Raw genomic sequence first — 24,250 nt, 5'->3', positions numbered from 1 at the left:
GTACCTATCCCAGTTATCAGTTTCTCCTGAGCCTGTGTGTGGTTCACACTGTCTTTTGGGTAAGCAGTACCTATCCCAGTTATCAGTTTCTCCTGAGCCTGTGTGTGGTTCACACTGTCTTTTGGGTAAGCAGTACCTATCCCAGTTATCAGTTTCTCCTGAGCCTGTGTGTGGTTCACACTGTCTTTTGTGTAAGCAGTACCTTTCCCAGTTATCAGTTTCTCCTGAGTCTGTGGGTTCATAATGAAGTACTCTAAGGTAGAGCCAGGGTCTCTCAAATAGCGCTATGATGATGAATGCTAACACGCTAACTGGGAAAGAGACCACCCATCTAAATAAAACACCATTAGGAACATCAATGCTAAATCCCAATGCTAAATCCCTTTGTCATTATGTGGCATTGTGTGTAGATTGAAGATTGGAAAAAACTATGTAATATATTTTCGAATAAGGCTGTAATGTCACAAAATGTGGAAAAAGTCAAGGCGTCTGAAAAGTTTCCGAATGCAATGTATATCCTAACTAGAGAATGTTAAGAATATTATTCCTGTGTGCTAGTCTGTCAGTGACACCATATCCTTTGCAGGTACTATGGCCTATCTGTGTGGTTCCCTGATGTCATCCATCACCTGCAGTCTGATGAGTATGCCTCTAGAGTGAAGACTCACAACAACGAACATACAGAAGACTTCACCTTTAACTTCACCCTGGAGAACCAGATACACACCAACGGAGTATTCGTCAACGACAGGTACTGTGTCTAAACGCACACACAAACACACCAATGTAGTCTTCACCAAGGATGGTTATTGTAACCAACAAACTCACTTAAAGAGACTTTAATGAGTTAAACAGGCTCTATCAAACCCCCAGTTTATCCAGTTAAAGTAGCCTATCCCATTCCAGGATAGCAGTGTGATCCGTCATTCCTGTAAACAACACACCGCTCTCCGTAATGTCCTTCCTTTCCTTTATCTACACCGCCTCCGTAATGTCCTTCCTTTCCTTTATCTACACCGCCTCCGTAATGTCCTTCCTTTCCTTTATCTACACCGCTCTCCGTAATGTCCTTCCTTTCCTTTATCTACACCGCCTCAGTAATGTCCTTCCTTTCCTTTATCTACACCGCCTCAGTAATGTCCTTCCTTTCCTTTATCTACACCGCCTCCGTAATGTCCTTCCTTTCCTTTATCTACACCGCTCTCCGTAATGTCCTTCCTTTCCTTTATCTACACCGCCTCCGTAATGGCCTTCCTTTCCTTTATCTACACCGCTTTCCGTAATGTCCTTCCTTTCCTTTATCTATACCGCTCTCCGTAATGTCCTTCCTTTCCTTTATCTACACCGCTCTCCGTAATGTCCTTCCTTTCCTTTATCTATACCGCTCTCCGTAATGTCCTTCCTTTCCTTTATCTATACCGCTCTCCGTAATGTCCTTCCTTTCCTTTATCTACACCGCCTCCGTAATGTCCTTCCTTTCCTTTATCTTTCCTTTATCTACCCGCCTCCGTAATGTCCTTCCTTTCCTTTATCTACACCGCTCTCCGTAATGTCCTTCCTTTCCTTTATCTACACCGCCTCCGTAATGTCCTTCCTTTCCTTTATCTACACCGCTTTCCGTAATGTCCTTCCTTTCCTTTATCTATTACCGCTCTCCGTAATGTCCTTCCTTTCCTTTATCTACACCGCTCTCCGTAATGTCCTTCCTTTCCTTTATCTACACCGCCTCTGTAATGTCCTTCCTTTCCTTTATCTACACCGCTCTCCGTAATGTCCTTCCTTTCCTTTATCTACACCGCTCTCCGTAATGTCCTTCCTTTCCTTTATCTACACCGCCTCCGTAATGTGCTTCCTTTCCTTTATCTACACCGCCTCCGTAATGTCCTTCCTTTCCTTTATCTACACCGCCTCCGTAATGTCCTTCCTTTCCTTTATCTACACCGCCTCCGTAATGTCCTTCCTTTCCTTTATCTACACCGCTCTCCGTAATGTCCTTCCTTTCCTTTATCTACACCGCCTCCGTAATGTCCTTCCTTTCCTTTATCTACACCGCCTCCGTAATGTCCTTCCTTTCCTTTATCTACACCGCCTCCGTAATGTCCTTCCTTTCCTTTATCTACACCGCTCTCCGTAATGTCCTTCCTTTCCTTTATCTACACCGCTCTCCGTAATGTCCTTCCTTTCCTTTATCTACACCGCTCTCCGTAATGTCCTTCCTTTCCTTTATCTACACCGCTCTCCGTAATGTCCTTCCTTTCCTTTATCTACACCGCTCTCCGCTAATGTCCTTCCTTTCCTTTATCTACACCGCTCTCCGTAATGTCCTTCCTTTCCTTTATCTACACCGCTCTCCGTAATGTCCTTCCTTTCCTTTATCTACACCGCTCTCCGTAATGTCCTTCCTTTCCTTTATCTACACCGCCTCCGTAATGTCCTTCCTTTCCTTTATCTACACCGCTCCGTAATGTCCTTCCTTTCCTTTATCTACACCGCCTCCGTAATGTCCTTCCTTTCCTTTATCTACACCGCCTCCGTAATGTCCTTCCTTTCCTTTATCTACACCGCCTCCGTAATGTCCTTCCTTTCCTTTATCTACACCGCCTCCGTAATGTCCTTCCTTTCCTTTATCTACACCGCCTCCGTAATGTCCTTCCTTTCCTTTATCTACACCGCCTCCGTAATGTCCTTCCTTTCCTTTATCTACACCGCTCTCCGTAATGTCCTTCCTTTCCTTTATCTACACCGCTCTCCGTAATGTCCTTCCTTTCCTTTATCTACACCGCCTCCGTAATGTCCTTCCTTTCCTTTATCTACACCTGTTACGAATCCCTTTTGGCCCGACAGTCTAGGGGGGATGGTAATGAGACCCGTAACATAACTCATGCGAATTATTATTGTGACAAAGTAAAAGTGTGAACGAAATAACCACGACAACAGAAATCTACCGTCAAACTCTAGGTTTATTTATAAACACAGGGTAATGGGGGGAGCAGGAAAAGGGGCTGAGCTGGACCCAAGGAAAGAAACAATAAGTATTCAAAAACACCCCTAAGCTAGACTAGCCTACTTTAACAACAGCTAACTAACTAACCAAAAATACAGTGGGTGGTCCGCCCAGTTCTAACTAGTGTATTTAACAAAGTTCACCTACGGGTAGTGTATGCCCATGGGCGACTTGTCTTGGTTTCCCCTTTTCCCACCAGCAACAAACAAACACCATAACCAAAAACAATACTCACAGGTGATGACAAAGTGCTATGAGGTGCTTAAATAAAAGAGAGGTTAAGACACAAAGCGAGAGTGAAACACAGAGACCTACAGACATGGCATTTACAGAGAGATTGAGCTAGAGATTGAGCTAGAGATTGCTCCAGAGCAAACAAATGATGGGGTTTTTAAACCATGGGAAGGAACTGTGATAGGGTAGGAAATAGGAGGAGGTGTGTCTTCTGATTGATGATTGATTGTTGACTGATTGGGGAGTGATGGTTTTCACCTGTGAGGGGAGAAGGAGAGAAAAGAAACACACACACAGGATACACACACACACAGGATAACTGTATCCGTAACACTCCCACCCTTAAAAGAGCAACCCTAGGGGCTGCGACTACAGTATGTCAATGAATACTTATCACAAAGCAACAACCTTGCAAAACATACAGAAATAATTTTCACACACGAGACAAAGCATCTGCCAACACATTATCAGAACCCTTTTTGTGGCGGATCTCCAAATTATAATTTTGTACAATCAGCGCCCAACGCATAAGGCGCAGGTTCTGGTTGTACATTCGGTGGAGAAAAACTAAGGGGTTATGGTCAGTATATACAATCACGGGTAGGGCACTGGAACCAATATATACTTCAAAGTATTGCAGAGCCAACAACAAAGCAAGAGCTTCTTGTTCTATTGTCGCATAGTTTGTTTTGACATTTATTAAATTTACGTGAAAAATAACAAACGGGATGATCCACTCCACTCTTGTCCTGCTGCAGTAGAACAGCACCAGCACCTCTGGCACTAGCATCTACCTCAAGTTTGAACGGTTGTTCAAAATCTGGAGCAGCAAGTACAGGTGTACTACATAAGAGTGCTTTCACTGATTCAAAAGCTCTCTTACAATCAGGGGACCACACAAATGATCTAGCTGGACTAAGCAAATCGGTCAATGGAGCAACTACCGCAGAGAAATTTTTACAGAAGCTACGGTAGTAGCCAACCATCCCTAAAAGCGGCGTAGCTCTCGTCTGGTGGTAGGTGCAGGGAATGCAGTTATAGCCAAGACCTTGGCATCTACAGGGCGCACCTGTCCATGGCCAACCTCTTTACCGAGATAGGTAACAGTAGCCTTCCCAAACTCGCACTTTGCCAAGTTCAGGGTTAGAGAAGCAGCTGCCAACCGTTCACATACTACCCTTAGCGAGTCAACATGATCTGACCACTCAGACGAATAAATCACTAGGTCATCAAGGTATGCACTACAATTAGGAACGCCAGCTAATACGGAGTTAACCAGTCGTTGGAAAGTGGCTGGTGCATTTCGCATCCCAAAAGCCATGACTGAGTACTGTAGGAAGTTGTCTGGGGTCACAAAGGCAGAAATCTCAGAAGCACGTGAAGTTAACGGAACCTGCCAGTAACCTTTAAGAGGTCTAACTTGGTTACATACTTAGCAGCACCAATAGTGTCGATACAGTCGTCCAGTCGGGGTAACGGGAACAAATCTGGCATTGTGACAGAATTTACCTTCGATAATCCGTACATAACCTGGACGTACCATCAGGTTTAGGAACCAAAATGCAAGGAGAACTCCAAGGGCTTGAACTTGGCTTAGCCAGGTCATTCTCCAACAAATATCTCACCTCATCCCTCATTATCTTCCTCTTGGAAGCGTTGATACGATATGGGTGTTGCTTGATAGGTGTAGCATTTCCAACATTAATGTCATGTTCCAACACATTTGTGCGAGTAGGAACGCCATTAAAGAGACATGGAAAACTGTGTAGTAGCCTCACAATATCATTGGCCTGTCCATCCGTTAAATGAACCAGACCGGATTGGATAGACAGCAGCATTTCTGAGTTGGGCAATCTAACACACTGCTGCTGAGTATTGCGCAACTCCAAGCCATCAACATCATCAATATGACAGTCCACTATCATAGCAGTAGTAGCAGAGGAGACAGCAGTACCTTCCTCTGTTTTTGAACTCTCGAACTGTGTGATGGGTCGGGTGTGGTAAGCTTTCAACATGTTAATGTGACACACACGAGATCGGCGTTGTCTATCAGGAGTTTGAAGCACATAGTCAGTTTCACTTATTTTCTTTTCAATTAAATAAGGACCCGAGAAACGAGCTGACAGTGAAGATCCTGGAACAGGTAATAACACCAGTACTTGGTCACCTGGCTGTAGTGGACGAGAAACAGCCTCTTTATCATAGTGTCTTTCCATGCTCCTCTGTGAGGAAGACAGAGCTTCCTTTGCGAGAGCACAAGCTTGGTGTAGGCGCTCACGAAAGCGACTAACGTAGTCCAACACATTCTCATCTCTGGTACACAACTCTTGGGACAAGAACTGTTCTTTAAGGACTTTCATTGGTCCTCTCACTGTGTGACCAAACACCAGTTCAGCCGGGCTGAAACCTAGGGACTCCTGCACAGTTTCACGAGCAGCTAACAAAACTAGAGGAACTCCCTCATCCCAATCTTTCTCAGATTCCAAACAATATTTACGTAGCATAGACTTCAGTGTCTGATGCCATCTTTCAAGTGCACCCTGAGACTCTGGGTGATAGGCGCATGACACACGGTGCTTAATTGACAAGGATTTTAACACCTGCCTGAAGAGCTTGGATAGGAAATTGGTACCTTGATCGCTTTGTACCACCTTAGGTAACCCGAATGTCGTGAAGAATTTTATTAAGGCTTTACTCACTACCGGGGCTGTAATCCTTCTCAGAGGAATGGCCTCGGGGTATCTTGTAGCCATACACATTATCGTTAACAAAAACTGGTTACCCGATTTTGTCTTCGGTAACGGTCCGACACAATCAACCACCACATGCTCGAATGGTTCACCTATGACAGGTATGGGACAAAGAGGAGCGGGAGGAATAACCTGATTTGGTTTTCCTGTTATCTGACATGTGTGGCATGTCCGACAGAACTGAGCCACATCTTGTTTTAAACCCGGCCAAAAGAAATGTCGAAGGATCCGATCATAAGTTTTTGTGATTCCTAAATGACCAGACCACTGGTGATCATGAGCAAGGGATAACACATTTTGTCGAAAGGCTGTAGGAATCACTATTTGGTAAACAGCATTCCAATCTCCATCCGCGTCAACATGGGATTTCCATTTACGCATGAGGAGATTACCATCAATGAAGTAAGCCACGTTCTTCTTCTTCACATCTTCCAATGAGACAACACTAGAAAAACATTTAGCAAGCTTGTTGTCAACCTTTTGGTTAGCAATCAGCTGCTCACGAGTGACTGGTAACTGTATGGCATCAGCAATAAGTTCAACGTTCTTTGCTTCTTTCCTGGGCTGTTTGTCAGAGGTGATCAGCTTCTCAGAGGTATCACACAATCCATCTTCTTGATCAACCTCTTTGAACAGAACAGCGTTCGACAAATCTATCACGTCACCCTCTTGTCGTGCCTGAGCACGAGTGACAGCACAAGCGGGGAACACATGTGGATAACTCTGTGCCAGCTCATTCGAGAGAGAGTGGTCACTTTTATCCAATACTTCCAATACAGGTACTACCTTTCCTCCGGCAATATCGTTACCCATTATAAAGGTCACACCTTTCACTGGCAACATAGGACGTACCCCCACTCTGAATATTCCACTGATTAACTCAGAGTGTACTTTCACAAAGTGCAATGGCACTGGGACAAAACCCATTTCAATACCCTGCACTAACACACTGGAACCACAGTATGTATCGTCAGATAAGGGCAACACATCAGACAATATAAACGACTGCGCCGCACCAGTATCTCTAAGGATTTTAACCGGTCGTTGAGACGCTTCGTCATTCGTTAGGGACACAAACCCCCTCGAAAATGAATGGTTCATAACTGCGGTCGGGGACTGAGACTTTCAAACTACAGTTACCCTGAGGCACCTGTTTTGTTGCAGACCTCACAACCGTACGAATTAGAGCAACACCTGTTGGTGGCTTGGCACGAAGAGGCATCCCTTGTTTGCGTTTAAGCAGGAAGCAATCATTAATCATATGTCCTACTTTATGACAATAGAAACGGGGACGCTCATTCTTCTTGCGTGCTTGATATACTACTGCTGGCCGACTAGGGCTAAAGGTAGGAAACTCAGTGGCTCTACTCTCAGTTTGAGCCGAAAACACACTCTTGTGCGTCAACACAAACTCGTCTGCCAACACAGACGCTTCTGCCAGACAGGATACTTTCTGTTCATATAGGTAAACTACAATGTGTTCGGGTAAGCAATTTTTAAACTCTTCCAACAAGATTAACTCCCGGAGAGAGTTGAAATCAGTTACCTTACTAGCAGCATGCCATTTATCAAACAGATTTCCCTTGTCTCTAGCAAATTCCACATAAGTCTTACTAGAAGACTTTCTATGAGACCTAAATCTCTGTCGGTATGCCTCAGGCACAAGCTCATAGGCACGAAGAACAGTAGCTTTGACCACTTCATAATTCAAACTGTCCTCCAGAGGTAGCGCTGACAAAACCTCTTGGGCTTTACCAGTTAATTTACACTGAAGTAATAGGCACCATACCTCTTCAGGCCATTTCAATGCTACGGCTATACGCTCAAATACACAAAAATAGGAGTCAACCTCTGACTCTCTGAACAAAGGTACTAAGGCAATCTGCCTACTAATGTCAAACGTGTTTGAGGACACAGCAGGTGAGGACGGCTCACAAACAGGCACAGTAGGACCGGAGGCTAGCCTCGCTGTCTCTGCCTCCAGTTCCATCTGGCGCATTTTGAACTCCAACTGCCTTTGTTCTCTGTCTGCATCAATTTTACACATCTCCAAATGCCGTTGTTCTCGTTCTTTTTCTGCCTCTATTTTATACATCTCCAACTGGAGAGTCTCTCGCCTAATTTGGGCTCTCTCTTCCACCTCCAGTTGGAACTGTGCTAAATGGACATCCCTCCTGGCATCACCATTTGACAGTGGGGAGAGTGGATCAAAACGGGACAATGTGGCTGGTGTTTTAGCCTCGCCCTCATTATCAGACACCAATGGGCTTACAGGAGCAGCAACATCCCCTACAGGGGTAGTAGACTCAGGCAGCGGTAACACAAGCACCTGCTCTTCCAACAATACATTTAATACTAGCCGTTTAACCTCCACCTTAACTAAACTCTGCGGAATCGATACTGAATAATGGTCAGCCAAGGTCATTAAATCAACTCTACGACATTTGTCAAAAACCTCCCACGAAGGGTTATCCAAAAAGGATCTCAAATCAAAAGTAGTCATTTTACACTACTTCACAAGTGCCAAAGAAAATAGCAAACACTAATGCTACTTCAGCTATGACGCTCAACACTGAACTATACCACTACAACAATCTACATGAGCGGCATGGGTGTCAGTTATGACAGATCCCGGACGAGCCCCCACTTATGTTACGAATCCCTTTTGGCCCGACAGTCTAGGGGGGATGGTAATGAGACCCGTAACATAACTCATGCAAATTATTATTGTGACAAAGTAAAAGTGTGAACGAAATAACCACGACAACAGAAATCTACCGTCAAACTCTAGGTTTATTTATAAACACACGGTAATGGGGGAGCAGGAAAAGGGGCTGAGCTGGACCCAAGGAAAGAAACAATAAGTATTCAAAAACACCCTAAGCTAGACTAGCCTACTTTAACAACAGCTAACTAACTAACCAAAAATACAGTGGGTGGTCCGCCCAGTTCTAACTAGTGTATTTAACAAAGTTCACCTACGGGTAGTGTATGCCCATGGGCGACTTGTCTTGGTTTCCTTTTCCCACCAGCAACAAACAAACACCATAACCAAAAACAATACTCACAGGTGATGACAAAGTGCTATGAGGTGCTTAAACAAAAGAGAGGTTAAGACACAAAGCGAGAGTGAAACACAGAGACCTACAGACATGGCATTTACAGAGAGATTGAGCTAGAGATTGAGCTAGAGATTGCTCCAGAGCAAACAAATGATGGGGTTTTTAAACCATGGGAAGGAACTGTGATAGGGTAGGAAATAGGAGGAGGTGTGTCTTCTGATTGATGATTGATTGTTGACTGATTGGGGAGTGATGGTTTTCACCTGTGAGGGGAGAAGGAGAGAAAAGAAACACACACACAGGATAACTGTATCCGTAACAACACCGCTCTCCGTAATGTCCTTCCTTTCCTTTATCTACACCGCTCTCCGTAATGTCCTTCCTTTCCTTTATCTACACCGCCTCCGTAATGTCCTTCCTTTCCTTTATCTACACCGCTCTCCGTAATGTCCTTCCTTTCCTTTATCTACACCGCCTCCGTAATGTCCTTCCTTTCCTTTATCTACACCGCCTCCGTAATGTCCTTCCTTTCCTTTATCTACATCGCCTCTGTAATGTCCTTCCTTTCCTTTATCTACACCGCCTCCGTAATGTCCTTCCTTTCCTTTATCTACACCGCTCTCCGTAATATCCTTCCTTTCCTTTATCTACACCGCTCTCCGTAATGTCCTTCCTTTCCTTTATCTACACCGCTCTCCGTAATGTCCTTCCTTTCCTTTATCTACACCGCTCTCCGTAATGTCCTTCCTTTCCTTTATCTACACCGCCTCCGTAATGTCCTTCCTTTCCTTTATCTACACCGCTCCGTAATGTCCTTCCTTTCCTTTATCTACACCGCTCCGTAATGTCCTTCCTTTCCTTTATCTACACCGCTCTCCGTAATGTCCTTCCTTTCCTTTATCTACACCGCTCTCCGTAATGTCCTTCCTTTCCTTTATCTACACCGCCTCCGTAATGTCCTTCCTTTCCTTTATCTACATCGCCTCCGTAATGTCCTTCCTTTCCTTTATCTACACCGCCTCCGTAATGTCCTTCCTTTCCTTTATCTACACCGCCTCCGTAATGTCCTTCCTTTCCTTTATCTACACCGCCTCCGTAATGTCCTTCCTTTCCTTTATCTACACCGCTCTCCGTAATGTCCTTCCTTTCCTTTATCTACACCGCTCTCCGTAATGTCCTTCCTTTCCTTTATCTACACCGCTCTCCGTAATGTCCTTCCTTTCCTTTATCTACACCGCCTCCGTAATGTCCTTCCTTTCCTTTATCTACACCGCTCTCCGTAATGTCCTTCCTTTTCCTTTATCTACACCGCTCTCCGTAATGTCCTTCCTTTCCTTTATCTACACCGCTCTCCGTAATGTCCTTCCTTTCCTTTATCTACACCGCTCTCCGTAATGTCCTTCCTTTCCTTTATCTACACCGCCTCCGTAATGTCCTTCCTTTCCTTTATCTACACCGCTCTCCGTAATGTCCTTCCTTTCCTTTATCTACACCGCTCTCCGTAATGTCCTTCCTTTCCTTTTATCTACACCGCCTCCGTAATGTCCTTCCTTTCCTTTATCTACACCGCTCCGTAATGTCCTTCCTTTCCTTTATCTACACCGCTCTCCGTAATGTCCTTCCTTTCCTTTATCTACACCGCCTCCGTAATGTCCTTCCTTTCCTTTATCTACACCGCTCTCCGTAATGTCCTTCCTTTCCTTTATCTACACCGCCTCCGTAATGTCCTTCCTTTCCTTTATCTACACCGCCTCCGTAATGTCCTTCCTTTCCTTTATCTACATCGCCTCCGTAATGTCCTTCCTTTCCTTTATCTACACCGCCTCCGTAATGTCCTTCCTTTCCTTTATCTACACCGCTCTCCGTAATGTCCTTCCTTTCCTTTATCTACACCGCCTCCGTAATGTCCTTCCTTTCCTTTATCTACACCGCCTCCGTAATGGCCTTCCTTTCCTTTATCTACACAAATCAAATCAAATTTATTTATATAGCCCTTCGTACATCAGCTGATATCTCAAAGTGCTGTACAGAAACCCAGCCTAAAACCCCAAACAGCAAACAATGCAGGTGTAAAAGCACGGTGGCTAGGAAAAACTCCCTAGAAAGGCCAAAACCTAGGAAGAAACCTAGAGAGGAACCAGGCTATGTGGGGTGGCCAGTCCTCTTCTGGCTGTGCCGGGTAGAGATTATAACAGAACATGACCAAGATGTTCAAATGTTCATAAATGACCAGCATGGTCGAATAATAATAAGGCAGAACAGTTGAAACTGGAGCAGCAGCACAGTCAGGTGGACTGGGGACAGCAAGGAGTCTTCATGTCAGGTAGTCCTGGGGCACGGTCCTAGGGCTCAGGTCCTCTGAGAGAGAGAGAAAGAAAGAGAGAATTAGAGAGAGCATATGTGGGGTGGCCAGTCCTCTTCTGGCTGTGCCGGGTGGAGATTATAACAGAACGTGGCCAAGATGTTCAAATGTTCATAAATGACCAGCATGGTTGAATAATAGTAAGGCAGAACAGTTGAAACTGGAGCAGCAGCATGGCCAGGTGGACTGGGGACAGCAAGGAGTCATCATGTCAGGTAGTCCTGGGACATGGTCCTAGGGCCCAGGCCAGTTGAAACTGGAGCAGCAGCATGGCCAGGTGGACTGGGGACAGCAAGGAGTCATCATGTCAGGTAGTCCTGGGGCATGGTCCTAGGGCTCAGGTCCTCCGAGAGAGAGAAAGAAAGAGAGAAGGAGAGAATTAGAGAACGCACACTTAGATTCACACAGGACACCGAATAGGACAGGAGAAGTACTCCAGATATAACAAACTGACCCTAGCCCCCCGACACATAAACTAATGCAGCATAAATACTGGAGGCTGAGACAGGAGGGGTCAGGAGACACTGTGGCCCCATCCGAGGACACCCCCGGACAGGGCCAAACAGGAAGGATATAACCCCACCCACTTTGCCAAAGCACAGCCCCCACACCACTAGAGGGATATCTTCAACCACCAACTTACCATCCTGAGACAAGGCCGAGTATAGCCCACAAAGATCTCCGCCACGGCACAACCCAAGGGGGGGGCAACCCAGACAGGCCGACCACAACAGTGAATCAACCCACCCAGGTGACGCACCCCCCCCAGGGACGGCATGAGAGAGCCCCAGTAAGCCAGTGACTCAGCCCCCGTAACAGGGTAGAGGCAGAGAATCCCAGTGGAAAGAGGGGAATCGGCCAGGCAGAGACAGCAAGGGCGGTTCGTTGCTCCAGAGCCTTTCCGTTCACCTTCCCACTCCTGGGCCAGACTACACTCAATCATATGACCCACTGAAGAGATGAGTCTTCAGTAAAGACTTAAAGGTTGAGACCGAGTTTGCGTCTCTGACATGGGTAGGCAGACCGTTCCATAAAAATGGAGCTCTATAGGAGAAAGCCCTGCCTCCAGCTGTTTGCTTAGAAATTCTAGGGACAATTAGGAGGCCTGCATCTTGTGACCGTAGCGTACGTGTAGGTATGTACGGCAGGACCAAATCAGAGAGATAGGTAGGAGCAAGCCCATGTAATGCTTTGTAGGTTAGCAGTAAAACCTTGAAATCAGCCCTTGCTTTGACAGGAAGCCAGTGTAGAGAGGCTAGCACTGGAGTAATATGATCAAATTTTTTGGTTCTAGTCAGGATTCTAGCAGCCGTATTCAGCACTAACTGAAGTTTATTTAGTGCTTTATCCGGGTAGCCGGAAAATAGAGCATTGCAGTAGTCTAACCTAGAAGTGACAAAAGCATGGATTAATTTTTCTGCATCATTTTTGGACAGAAAGTTTCTGATTTTTGCAATGTTACGTAGATGGAAAAAAGCTGTCCTCGAAATGGTCTTGATATGTTCTTCAAAAGAGAGATCAGGGTCCAGAGTAACGCCGAGGTCCTTCACAGTTTTATTTGAGACGACTGTACAACCATTAAGATTAATTGTCAGATTCAACAGAAGATCTCTTTGTTTCTTGGGACCTAGAACAAGCATCTCTGTTTTGTCCGAGTTTAATAGTAGAAAGTTTGCAGCCATCCACTTCCTTATGTCTGAAACACATGCTTCTAGCGAGGGCAATTTTGGGGCTTCACCATGTTTCATTGAAATGTACAGCTGTGTGTCATCTGCATAGCAGTGAAAGTTTACATTATGTTTTCGAATAACATCCCCAAGAGGTAAAATATATAGTGAAAACAATAGTGGTCCTAAAACAGAACCTTGAGGAACACCGAAATTTACAGTTGATTTGTCAGAGGACAAACCATTCACAGAGACAAACTGATATCTTTCCGACAGATAAGATCTAAACCAGGCCAGAACATGTCCGTGTAGACCAATTTGGGTTTCCAATCTCTCCAAAAGAATGTGGTGATCGATGGTATCAAAAGCAGCACTAAGGTCTAGGAGCACGAGGACAGATGCAGAGCCTCGGTCCGTTGCCATTAAAATGTCATTTACCACCTTCACAAGTGCCGTCTCAGTGCTATGATGGGGTCTAAAACCAGACTGAAGCATTTCGTATACATTGTTTGTCTTCAGGAAGGCAGTGAGTTGCTGCGCAACAGCCTTCTCTAAAATTTTTGAGAGGAATGGAAGATTCGATATAGGCCGATAGTTTTTTATATTTTCTGGGTCAAGGTTTGGCTTTTTCAAGAGAGGCTTTATTACTGCCACTTTTAGTGAGTTTGGTACACATCCAGTGGATAGAGAGCCGTTTATTATGTTCAACATAGGAGGGCCAAGCACAGGAAGCAGCTCTTTCAGTAGTTTAGTTGGAATAGGGTCCAGTATGCAGCTTGAAGGTTTAGAGGCCATGATTATTTTCATCATTGTGTCAAGAGATATAGTACTAAAGACTTGAGCGTCTCTCTTGATCCTAGGTCCTGGCAGAGTTGTGCAGACTCAGGACAACTGAGGTTTGGAGGAATACGCAGGTTTAAAGAGGAGTCCGTAATTTGCTTTCTAATAATCATAATCTTTTCCTCAAAGAAGTTCATGAATTTATCACTGCTAAAGTGAAAGTCATCCTCTCTTGGGGAATGCTGCTTTTTAGTTAGCTTTGCGACAGTATCAAAAAGGAATTTCGGATTGTTCTTATTTTCCTCAATTAAGTTAGAAAAATAGGATGATCGAGCAGCAGTAAGGGCTCTTCGGTACTGCACGGTACCGTCCTTCCAAGCTAGTCGGAAGACTTCCAGTTTGGTGTGGCGCCATTTCCGTTCCAATTTTCTGGAAGCTTGCTTCAGAGCTCGGGTATTTTCTGTGTACCAGGGAGCTAGTTTCTTATGAGACATTTTTTTAGTTTTTAGGGGTGCAACTGCATCTAGGGTATTGCGCAAGGTTAAATTGAGATTACACCGCCTCCGTAATGTCCTTCCTTTCCTTTATCTACACCGCCTCCGTAATGTCCTTCCTTTCCTTTATCTACACCGCCTCCGTAATGCCCTTCCTTTCCTTTATCTACACCGCCTCCGGGAAATAAAAAAAACGTCTCTCTCTCTCTCTCTCTCTCTCTCTCTCTCTCTCTCTCTCGTCAATATGCTGCACTTATACTATGATCCTCCCCTCTAACATACAGTTGAAGTCGGAAGTTTACATACACCTTAGCCAAATACATTTAAACTCAGTTTCACAATTCCTTACATTTAATCATGGGACAAATTCCCTGTCTTAGGTCAGTTAGGATCACCACTTTGTTTTAAGAATGTGAAATGTCAGAATAATAGTAGAAAGAATGAGTATGTGTGTGTGTTTGTATACAACAATACTGGCCTGTGGACTTGCGTTTCATCTTTGTTTTGTAAAGTGTTTCATCAGTCATGTCCAGTACAGTATAACATATCCTTAGAGATAACGTATCCTTAGAGATAACATATCCTATCTCTATTGGATAGAAAAGGCTGAGTCAGCGTACAGGCCAGGCTGTTCTCCCAGCTAGTGGTCTCACACCGCTGGGTACTGGAGGGGATATCATCAATCTTTTATTTGCTCGATCACTATCTCAACTCCTCTGCTTTGTGTCGACCAAAAATAAGTGTTGATGGTACAATAGATTTTTCTTTACTGTATTTATTCTTATTTTCCTCTCCTCTTCTCCCTCTCTCCCCCTCCCTCTCCTCTCTCCTCTCCGCTTCTCCCTCTCTCATCTCCTCTTCTCCCTCTCTCTCCCTCCCTCTCCTCTCTCCCTCTCCTCTCCTCTTCTCCCTCTCTCCTCTCCTTTCCTCTTCTCACTCTCCTCTCTCCCCCTCCCTCTCCTCTCTCCTCTCATCTTCTCCCTCTCTCCTCACCTCTCCTCCCTCTCTCCCCTCCCTCTCCTCTATCATCTCCTCTTCTCCCTCTCTCCTCTCCTCTCCTCTTCTCCCTCTCTCCTCTCCCCTCCCTCTCCTCTCTCCCCCTCCCTCTCCTCTCATCTTCTCCTCTCTCTCTCCCCCTCCCTCTCCTCTCTCCCCCCCCCCCTCTCCTCTCTCCCCCTCCCTCTCCTCTCCTCTTCTCCCTCTCTCCCCCTCCCTCTCCTCTCCCTCTCCTCTCCTCCCCCTCCCTCTCCTCTCTCTCCCTCCCTCTCCTCTCCTCTCCTCTTCTCCCTCTCGCCCCTCTCCTCTCCTCTCCCTCTCCCTCTCCTCTCCTCTCCTCTCCTCTCCTCTCCTCTCCCTCCCCCTCCCTCTCTCCTCCCCCCTCCTCCCTCTCTCCCCCTCCCTCTCCTCCTCTCTCTCCTCCCTCTCTCCCCTCCCTCCCTCTCCTCTCCTCTCCTCTCCTCTCTCTCCTCTCTCTCTCTCTCTCTCTCTCTCTCTCTCTCTCTCTCTCTCTCTCCTCTCTCCTCTCCTCTCCTCTCCTCTCTCTCTCTCTCTCTCTCTCTCTCTCTCTCTCTCTCTCTCTCTCTCTCCTCTCCTCTCCTCTCCTCTCCTCTCCTCTATCCCCCTCCCTCTCCTCCTCTCTAGGTTCATCAGTATGAAGTTGAAGTCCGTCACCTTTATAGACTCTACGTTTCAGAACTGTTACTTTGACGACGTGTCAACAGTGGGCTCATTATTCAAGAACTGCACCTTCGTAGAAGCCTTCTTTTATAACACAGGTGAGTCCACACACACATGCATGTATGCGCCAGGGTTTCCATTAGCCGGTAATGGCTTTTGTCATAGTCGATAAAATTGAAGCCGGCCAAATGTCTGGGAGAAGAAGAAAAATCCCATTGTGAAATAATGATTTTTAGCCTGTTCTTTGATGGAAATACCAGTCGATGGAAATACATTTGACTGGTCATGCTTATCGGTCTATTGGGTAATTTGCATAATTTAGTGTAATTAAATTGGCGCGTTTACAGTATATTTGTTATGCATCTTTTTTATCACACTCGTACAGCATACAGATACAGAGCCTTTAAGTGGAAAATCTGTCAGACGCTGCTAGAGCTGCTGCTGCAGCATCTTGTGGTGCTTTCAAGACATCTTGGAACTCTGAAAAATACGATGTGAAATCATGACGTCAGAGATCTTCAGGTCGGAAAGTCGGAACTTTAGGAAGAGGCCCAAGTTCCTGAGTTAGAATATTTTTCCAGTTGTCTTGAACCCACTGTCAGAAGTCTGAGATTTCCGAGTTCCCAGTTGTGTTGAACTTGGCATCAAACGGCAACGGGAGGCAGGCTTCATCAGCACATCACACCACTTTGGTAGTATGCATTTTGAAAACATATACATGTTTTGAAACCTGAACGTTTTAATAGATATTATGAGGCATGTCTTAACTTGCTTAACTAGCCTATTAGATCTCCTCTCTTTCTAAACAGATATTTTCATCTCTTGTCACATCAAACCGCTCGCAATGGCAGTGTGCTTTTGACTGTATTTTCCCGATAATTGCATTATGGAAAGAACATTTGCGTGTAGTCTACTGCCTTGTTCGCATTTCTGCGCTTATAATGTGAATAAATCATATTTTAAACTGAAGCTTCTGATCTGTTGCATCAGAATGATTGCTTTTTAACATATTTGTTTATGTATCCTAGGCCTACTGCTTGTTTGAATTTGGGATCTATTGTCCCACAACTGTCTGTTTGGAATATGACATGTCTTTCTCAAAGAACTGACCAATAGACTAGGTAGCCTAAACTTTTCTAATATAGTAGAATGACATAGGCAAGGGATTTTGCTGTTCCTTACTTGTCTTGTTGGCCGAGGAAAGGTAAATGTGGACAGTTATTTTAACATGTTCAAAGTGTACATCAGAATTGGGTAAGAATGACCGCACCTTGTTGCATCCTTGACATGCCTGTTCTGTTACCTTCTTGCGTCGAGCCATCCCGGATCCGGGATCGTGACTACAGCCTCAAGCCCATTAGCATAACGCAACGTTAACTATTCATGAAAATCGCAAATGAAATGAAATAAATATGCTAGCTCTCAAGCTTAGCCTTTTGTTAACATGCTTTACCATCATCTAAATGGGATTTCTGTCATTCTGAGCACCGTGGGTGGACACCCTAATCAGGTTATACACTAAATGCATATGGGTCTGCAAATTTCTCTAATGTCCCTTAAATTACAATGTTGCCTTTCAAATGTCTGGCTCCACATTTTCCTAACAGAAACCCTGGTATGCACGCGTACTCGCATACACACACACTTGGTTGTTTACTTGAAATGTTACTCATTCTATTAATTCTGAGCACATCTCTTCCTCACAGCAACCATGTTATAGATGAGGTGTCCCCCTGCCTCTCACAAAACCCTTCAGACATAACTCTCTTACTCTCCTCTCTCTTCTTGTTCCTCTCTCTCTATCTCTCTGCTCTCTCTGTGTTCTCTCTGTCTCCCTCTCTGCTCTGCCTCTCTCTCTCTCTCCCCCTTGCCCTCTCTCTCTCTCTCTGCTCTGTCTCTCTCTGCTCTCTCTCTCTCTTCTCTGTCTCTCTCTCGCCTCTCTGTCTCTCTCTCTCTGCTCTGTCTCTCTGCTCTCTCTCTCTGTTCTCTCTCACTCTTCTCTGTCTCTCTCACTGCTCTCTCTCTCTGTTCTCTCTCTGTCTCCCTCTCTCCTGTCCCTCTCCTTCTCTCTCTCTCTCTCCCTCCCTCTCCCCCTCTCTCTCCTGTCCCTCTCTCCTGTCCCTCTCCCCTCTCTCTCCTCTCCCTCCCTCCCTCTCCCCTCTCTCCTCTCCCTCCCTCTCCCTTCTCTCTCCTGTCCCTCTCCTTCTCTCTCTCTCTCCCTCCCTCTCCCCCTCTCTCTCCTGTACCTCTCTCCTGTCCCTCTCCCCTCCGTCTCCCCCTCTCTCTCCTGTACCTCTCTCCTGTCCCTCTCCCCCTCGCTCTCCTGTCCCTCTCTCTCTCTCCTTTGTCCTTCTCATTCTCTCTCCCTCCCTCTCCCCCTCTCTCTCCTGTCCCTCTCTCCTGTCCCTCTCCTGTCCCTCTCTCTCCTCTCCCTCCCTCCCTCTCCCCCTCTCTCCTCTCGCTCCCTCTCCCCTTCTCTCTCCTGTCCCTCTCCTTCTCTCTCTCCTCTTCCTCCCTCTCCCCTCTCTCCCTGTACCTCTCTCCTGTCCCTCTCCCCTCCGTCTCCCCCTCTCTCTCCTGTACCTCTCTCCTGTCCCTCTCCCCCTCTCTCTCTGTCCCTCTCTCTCTCTCTCTCTTGTCCCTCCCATTCTCTCTCTCTCCTGTCCCTCTCTCTCTCTCTCCTCTTGGCCCTCTCTCTCTCTCTATCCTGTCCCTCTCTCCTTCTCTCTCTCTCCTGTCCCTCTCTCTCCTCTCCCTCCCTCCCCACTCTCTCTCTTGTCCCTCTCTCACCCCCTCTCTCTCCTCTCTCCCTCCCTCTCTCTCTCCCTCCCTCTCTCCCTCTCTCTCCTGTCCCTCTCTCTCTCTCCTTTTGTCCCTCTCTCTCTCTCTATCCTGTCCCTCTCTCCTTCTCTCTCTCTCTGTCCCTCTCTCTCCTCTCCCTCCCTCTCCCACTCTCTCTCTTGTCCCTCTCACCCCCTCTCTCCCTCTCCCTCCCTCTCTCTCTCCCTCCCTCTCCCCCTCTCTCTCCTGTCCCTCTCTCTCTCCTCTTGTCCCTCTCCTTCTCTCTCTCCTCCCTCTCCCCCTCTCTCTCCTGTCCCTCTCTCCTGTCCCTCTCCCCTCTCTCTCTCCTCTCCCTCCCTCCCTCTCCCCTCTCTCCTCTCCCTCCCTCTCCTTTTCTCTCTCCTCTCCCTCCCTCTCCCCCTCTCTCTCCTGTACCTCTCTCTGTCCCTCTCCCCCTCCGTCTCCCCCTCTCTCTCCTGTACCTCTCTCCTGTCCCTCTCCCCTCTCTCTCCTGTCCCTCTCTCTCTCTCCTCTTGTCCCTCTCATTCTCTCTCTCTCTCCTGTCCCTCTCTCTCTCTCTCTCCTCTTGGCCCTCTCTCTCTCTCTCTCTATCCTGTCCCTCTCTCTCTCTCCTTCTCTCTCTCTGTCCCTCTCTCCCTCTCCCTCCCTCTCCCCTCTCTCTCTTGTCCCTCTCTCACCCCCTCTCTCCCTCTCCCTCCCTCTCCCCCTCTCTCTCTGTCCCTCTCTCTCTCCTTTTGTCCCTCTCCCCCTCTCTCTCCTCTCCCTCCCTCTCCCCTCTCTCTCCTGTCCCTCTCTCTCTCTCCTCTTGTCCCTCTCCTTCTCTCTCCCTCCCTCTCCCCCTCTCTCTCCTGTCCCTCTCTCCTGTCCCTCTCCCCCTCTCTCTCCTCTCCCTCCCTCCCTCTCCCCCTCTCCTCTCCCTCCCTCTCCCCTTCTCTCTCCTGTCCCTCTCCTTCTCTCTCTCCTCTCCCTCCCTCTCCCCCTCTCTCTCCTGTACCTCTCTCCTGTCCCTCTCCCCTCCGTCTCCCCTCTCTCTCCTGTACCTCTCCTGTCCCTCTCCCCCTCTCTCCTGTCCCTCCCTCTCTCTCTCCTCCCTCTCCCCCTCTCTCTCCTGTCCCTCTCTCTCTCCTCTTGTCCCTCTCCCTCTCTCTCCCTCTCCCTCCTCTCTCTCTCCCTCCCTCTCCCCTCTCTCTCTCCTGTCCCTCTCTCTCTCTCTTGTCCCTCTCCCCCTCTCTCTTTCCTGTCCCTCTCTCTCTCTCCTCTTGTCCCTCTCCTTCTCTCTCTCCTGTCCCTCTCTCTCTCTCTCTCCTCTTGGCCCCTCTCTCTATCCTGTCCCTCTCTCTCTCTCCTCTTGTCCCTCTCATTCTCTCTCTCTCCTGTCCCTCTCTCTCTCTCCTCTTGGCCCTCTCTCTCTATCCTGTCCCTCTCTCTCCTTCTCTCTCTCTCCTGTCCCTCTCTCTCCTCTCCCTCCCTCTCCCACTCTCTCTCTTGTCCCTCTCTCACCCCCTCTCTCTCCTCTCCCTCCCTCTCTCTCTGCACGCGTACTCGCATACACACACACTTGGTTGTTTACTTGAAATGTTACTCATTCTATTAATTCTGAGCACATCTCTTCCTCACAGCAACCATGTTATAGATGAGGTGTCCCCCTGCCTCTCACAAAACCCTTCAGACATAACTCTCTTACTCTCCTCTCTCTTCTTGTTCCTCTCTCTCTATCTCTCTGCTCTCTCTGTGTTCTCTCTGTCTCCCTCTCTGCTCTGCCTCTCTCTCTCTCCCCCTTGCCCTCTCTCTCTCTCTCTCTGCTCTGTCTCTCTCTGCTCTCTCTCTCTCTTCTCTGTCTCTCTCTCGCCCTCTCTGTCTCTCTCTCTCTGCTCTGTCTCTCTCTGCTCTCTCTCTCTGTTCTCTCTCACTCTTCTCTGTCTCTCTCACTGCTCTCTCTCTCTGTTCTCTCTCTGTCTCCTCTCTCCTGTCCCTCTCCTTCTCTCTCTCCTCTCCCTCCCTCTCCCCCTCTCTCCTGTCCCTCTCTCCTGTCCCTCTCCCCTCTCTCTCCTCTCCCTCCCTCCTCTCCCCCTCTCTCCTCTCCCTCCCTCTCCCTTTCTCTCTCCTGTCCCTCTCCTTCTCTCTCTCTCCTCTCCCTCCCTCTCCCCTCTCTCTCCTGTACCTCTCTCCTGTCCCTCTCCCCTCCGTCTCCCCTCTCTCTCTGTACCTCTCTCCTGTCCCTCTCCCCCTCGCTCTCCTGTCCCTCTCTCTCTCTCTTTGTCCTTCTCATTCTCTCTCCCTCCCTCTCCCCCTCTCTCTCCTGTCCCTCTCTCCTGTCCCTCTCCTGTCCCTCTCTCTCCTCTCCCTCCCTCCCTCTCCCCCTCTCTCTCTCGCTCCCTCTCCCCTTCTCTCTCCCTGTCCCTCTCCTTCTCTCTCTCCTCTTCCTCCCTCTCCCCCTCTCTCTCCTGTACCTCTCTCCTGTCCCTCTCCCCCTCCGTCTCCCCCTCTCTCTCCTGTACCTCTCTCCTGTCCCTCTCCCCTCTCTCTCCTGTCCCTCTCTCTCTCTCTCTCTTGTCCCTCCCATTCTCTCTCTCTCCTGTCCCTCTCTCTCTCTCTCCTCTTGGCCCTCTCTCTCTCTATCCTGTCCCTCTCTCTCCTTCTCTCTCTCTCCTGTCCCTCTCTCTCCTCTCCCTCCCTCTCCCACTCTCTCTCTTGTCCCTCTCTCACCCCCTCTCTCTCCTCTCCCTCCCTCTCTCTCTCCCTCCCTCTCCCCCTCTCTCTCTGTCCCTCTCTCTCCCTTTTGTCCCTCTCTCTCTCTCTATCCTGTCCCTCTCTCCCTTCTCTCTCTCTCCTGTCCCTCTCTCTCCTCTCCCTCCCTCTCCCACTCTCTCTTGTCCCTCTCTCACCCCTCTCTCTCCCTCTCCCTCCCTCTCTCTCTCCCTCCCTCTCCCCTCTCTCTCCTGTCCCTCTCTCTCTCTCTTGTCCCTCTCCTTCTCTCTCCCTCCCTCTCCCCTCTCTCTCCTGTCCCTCTCTCCTGTCCCTCTCCCCTCTCTCCTCTCCCTCCCTCCCTCTCCCCCCCCTCTCTCCCTCCCTCTCCTTTTCTCTCTCCTCTCCCTCCCTCTCCCCCTCTCTCTCCTGTACCTCTCTCCTGTCCCTCTCCCCTCCGTCTCCCCCTCTCTCTCCTGTACCTCTCTCCTGTCCCTCTCCCCTCTCTCTCCTGTCCCTCTCTCTCTCTCCTCTTGTCCCTCTCATTCTCTCTCTCTCCTGTCCCTCTCTCTCTCTCTCTCTCTCTTGGCCCTCTCTCTCTCTCTCTCTATCCTGTCCCTCTCTCTCTCTCCTTCTCTCTCTCCTGTCCCTCTCTCTCCTCTCCCTCCCTCTCCCCTCTCTCTCTTGTCCCTCTCTCACCCCCTCTCTCTCCTCTCCCTCCCTCTCCCCTCTCTCTCCTGTCCCTCTCTCTCTCCTTTTGTCCCTCTCCCCCCTCTCTCTCCTCTCCCTCCCTCTCCCCTCTCTCTCCTGTCCCTCTCTCTCTCTCCTCTTGTCCCTCTCCTTCTCTCTCCCTCCCTCTCCCCCTCTCTCTCCTGTCCCTCTCTCCTGTCCCTCTCCCCCTCTCTCTCCTCTCCCTCCCTCCCTCTCCCCCTCTCTCCTCTCCCTCCCTCTCCCCTTCTCTCTCCTGTCCCTCTCCTTCTCTCTCTCCTCTCCCTCCCTCTCCCCCTCTCTCTCCCTGTACCTCTCTCCTGTCCCTCTCCCCTCCGTCTCCCCCTCTCTCTCCTGTACCTCTCTCCTGTCCCTCTCCCCCTCTCTCCTGTCCCTCCCTCTCTCTCCCTCCCTCTCCCCTCTCTCTCCTGTCCCTCTCTCTCTCTCTTGTCCCTCTCCCCCTCTCTCCCTCTCCCTCCCTCTCTCTCTCCCTCCCTCTCCCCCTCTCTCTCCTGTCCCTCTCTCTCTCCTCTTGTCCCTCTCCCCCTCTCTTTCCTGTCCCTCTCTCTCTCTCCTCTTGTCCCTCTCCTTCTCTCTCTCTCCTGTCCCTCTCTCTCTCTCTCTCCTCTTGGCCCTCTCTCTCTCTCTATCCTGTCCCTCTCTCTCTCTCCTCTTGTCCCTCTCATTCTCTCTCTCTCCTGTCCCTCTCTCTCTCTCCTCTTGGCCCTCTCTCTCTATCCTGTCCCTCTCTCTCCTTCTCTCTCTCTCCTGTCCCTCTCTCTCCTCTCCCTCCCTCTCCCACTCTCTCTCTTGTCCCTCTCTCACCCCCTCTCTCTCCTCTCCTCCCTCTCTCTCCCTCCCTCTCCCCCTCTCTCTCCTGTCCCTCTCTCTCTCCTCTTGTCCCTCTCCCCCTCTCTCTCCTCTCCCTCCCTCTCTCTCTCCCTCCCTCTCCCCTCTCTCTCCTGTCCCTCTCTCTCCCTTTTGTCCCTCTCCCCTCTCTCTCTCCTCCCTCCCTCTCCCCCTCTCTCTCCTGTCCCTCTCTCTCTCTCCTCTTGTCCCTCTCCTTCTCTCTCCCTCCCTCTCCCCTCTCTCTCCTGTCCCTCTCTCCTGTCCCTCTCCCTCTCTCTCTCCTCTCCCTCCCTCTCCCCTTCTCTCTCCTGTCCCTCTCCTTCTCTCTCTCCTCTCCCTCCCTCTCCCCCTCTCTCTCCTGTACCTCTCTCCTGTCCCTCTCCCCCTCCGTCTCCCCCTCTCTCTCCTGTACCTCTATCCTGTCCCTCTCCCCCTCTCTCTCCTGTCCCTCTCTCTCTCTCTCTTGTCCCTCTCATTCTCTCTCTCTCCTGTCCCTCTCTCTCTCTCTCTCCTCTTGGCCCTCTCTCTCTCTCTCTCTATCCTGTCCCTCTCTCTCTCTCCTTCTCTCTCTCCTGTCCCTCTCTCTCCTCTCCCTCCCTCTCCCCCTCTCTCTCTCTCCCTCCCTCTCCCCTCTCTCTCCTGTCCCTCTCTCTCCTCTTGTCCCTCTCCCCTCTCTCTCCTCTCCCTCCCTCTCTCTCTCCCTCCCTCTCCCCCTCTCTCTCCTGTCCCTCTCTCTCTCCTTTTGTCCCTCTCCCCTCTCTCTCCTCTCCCTCCCTCTCCCCTCTCTCTCCTGTCCCTCTCTCTCTCTCTCTCTCCTCTTGTCCCTCTCCTTCTCTCTCCCTCCCTCTCCCCCTCTCTCTCCTGTCCCTCTCTCCTGTCCCTCTCCCCTCTCTCTCCTCTCCCTCCCTCCCTCTCCCCCTCTCTCCTCTCCCTCCCTCTCCCCTTCTCTCTCCTGTCCCTCTCCTTCTCTCTCTCCTCTCCCTCCCTCTCCCCTCTCTCTCCTGTACCTCTCTCCTGTCCCTCTCCCCCTCCGTCTCCCCCTCTCTCTCTGTACCTCTCTCCTGTCCCTCTCCCCCTCTCTCCTGTCCCTCTCTCTCTCTCCTCTTGTCCCTCTCTTTCTCCTGTCCCTCTCTCTCTCTCTCTCTCTCTCTCTCTCTCTCCTCTTGGCCTCTCTCT

At 48.9% G+C, this 24,250-nt stretch overlaps 1 protein-coding gene across 1 annotated transcript in view; it reads left to right on the top strand.

Moving 5' to 3' along the window:
• Positions 1–24,250, top strand: part of LOC115121122 (synaptic vesicle glycoprotein 2C-like) — a 58,855-nt gene that overhangs the window by 28,768 nt on the left and 5,837 nt on the right. The window contains exons 8-9 of the mRNA XM_065017412.1: positions 587–751; positions 15,995–16,128. Of these exons, the coding sequence (XP_064873484.1) occupies positions 587–751; positions 15,995–16,128 (299 nt within the window). The remainder of the gene's footprint in view (positions 1–586; positions 752–15,994; positions 16,129–24,250) is intronic.

Source organism: Oncorhynchus nerka, linkage group LG4 (assembly GCF_034236695.1).
Source record: "Oncorhynchus nerka isolate Pitt River linkage group LG4, Oner_Uvic_2.0, whole genome shotgun sequence".
In the NCBI taxonomy this organism is placed as follows: Eukaryota; Metazoa; Chordata; class Actinopteri; order Salmoniformes; family Salmonidae; genus Oncorhynchus; species Oncorhynchus nerka.
The sequence above is the reverse complement of the archived record's forward strand: the minus strand, read 5'-3'. Positions and strand labels throughout refer to the sequence as shown.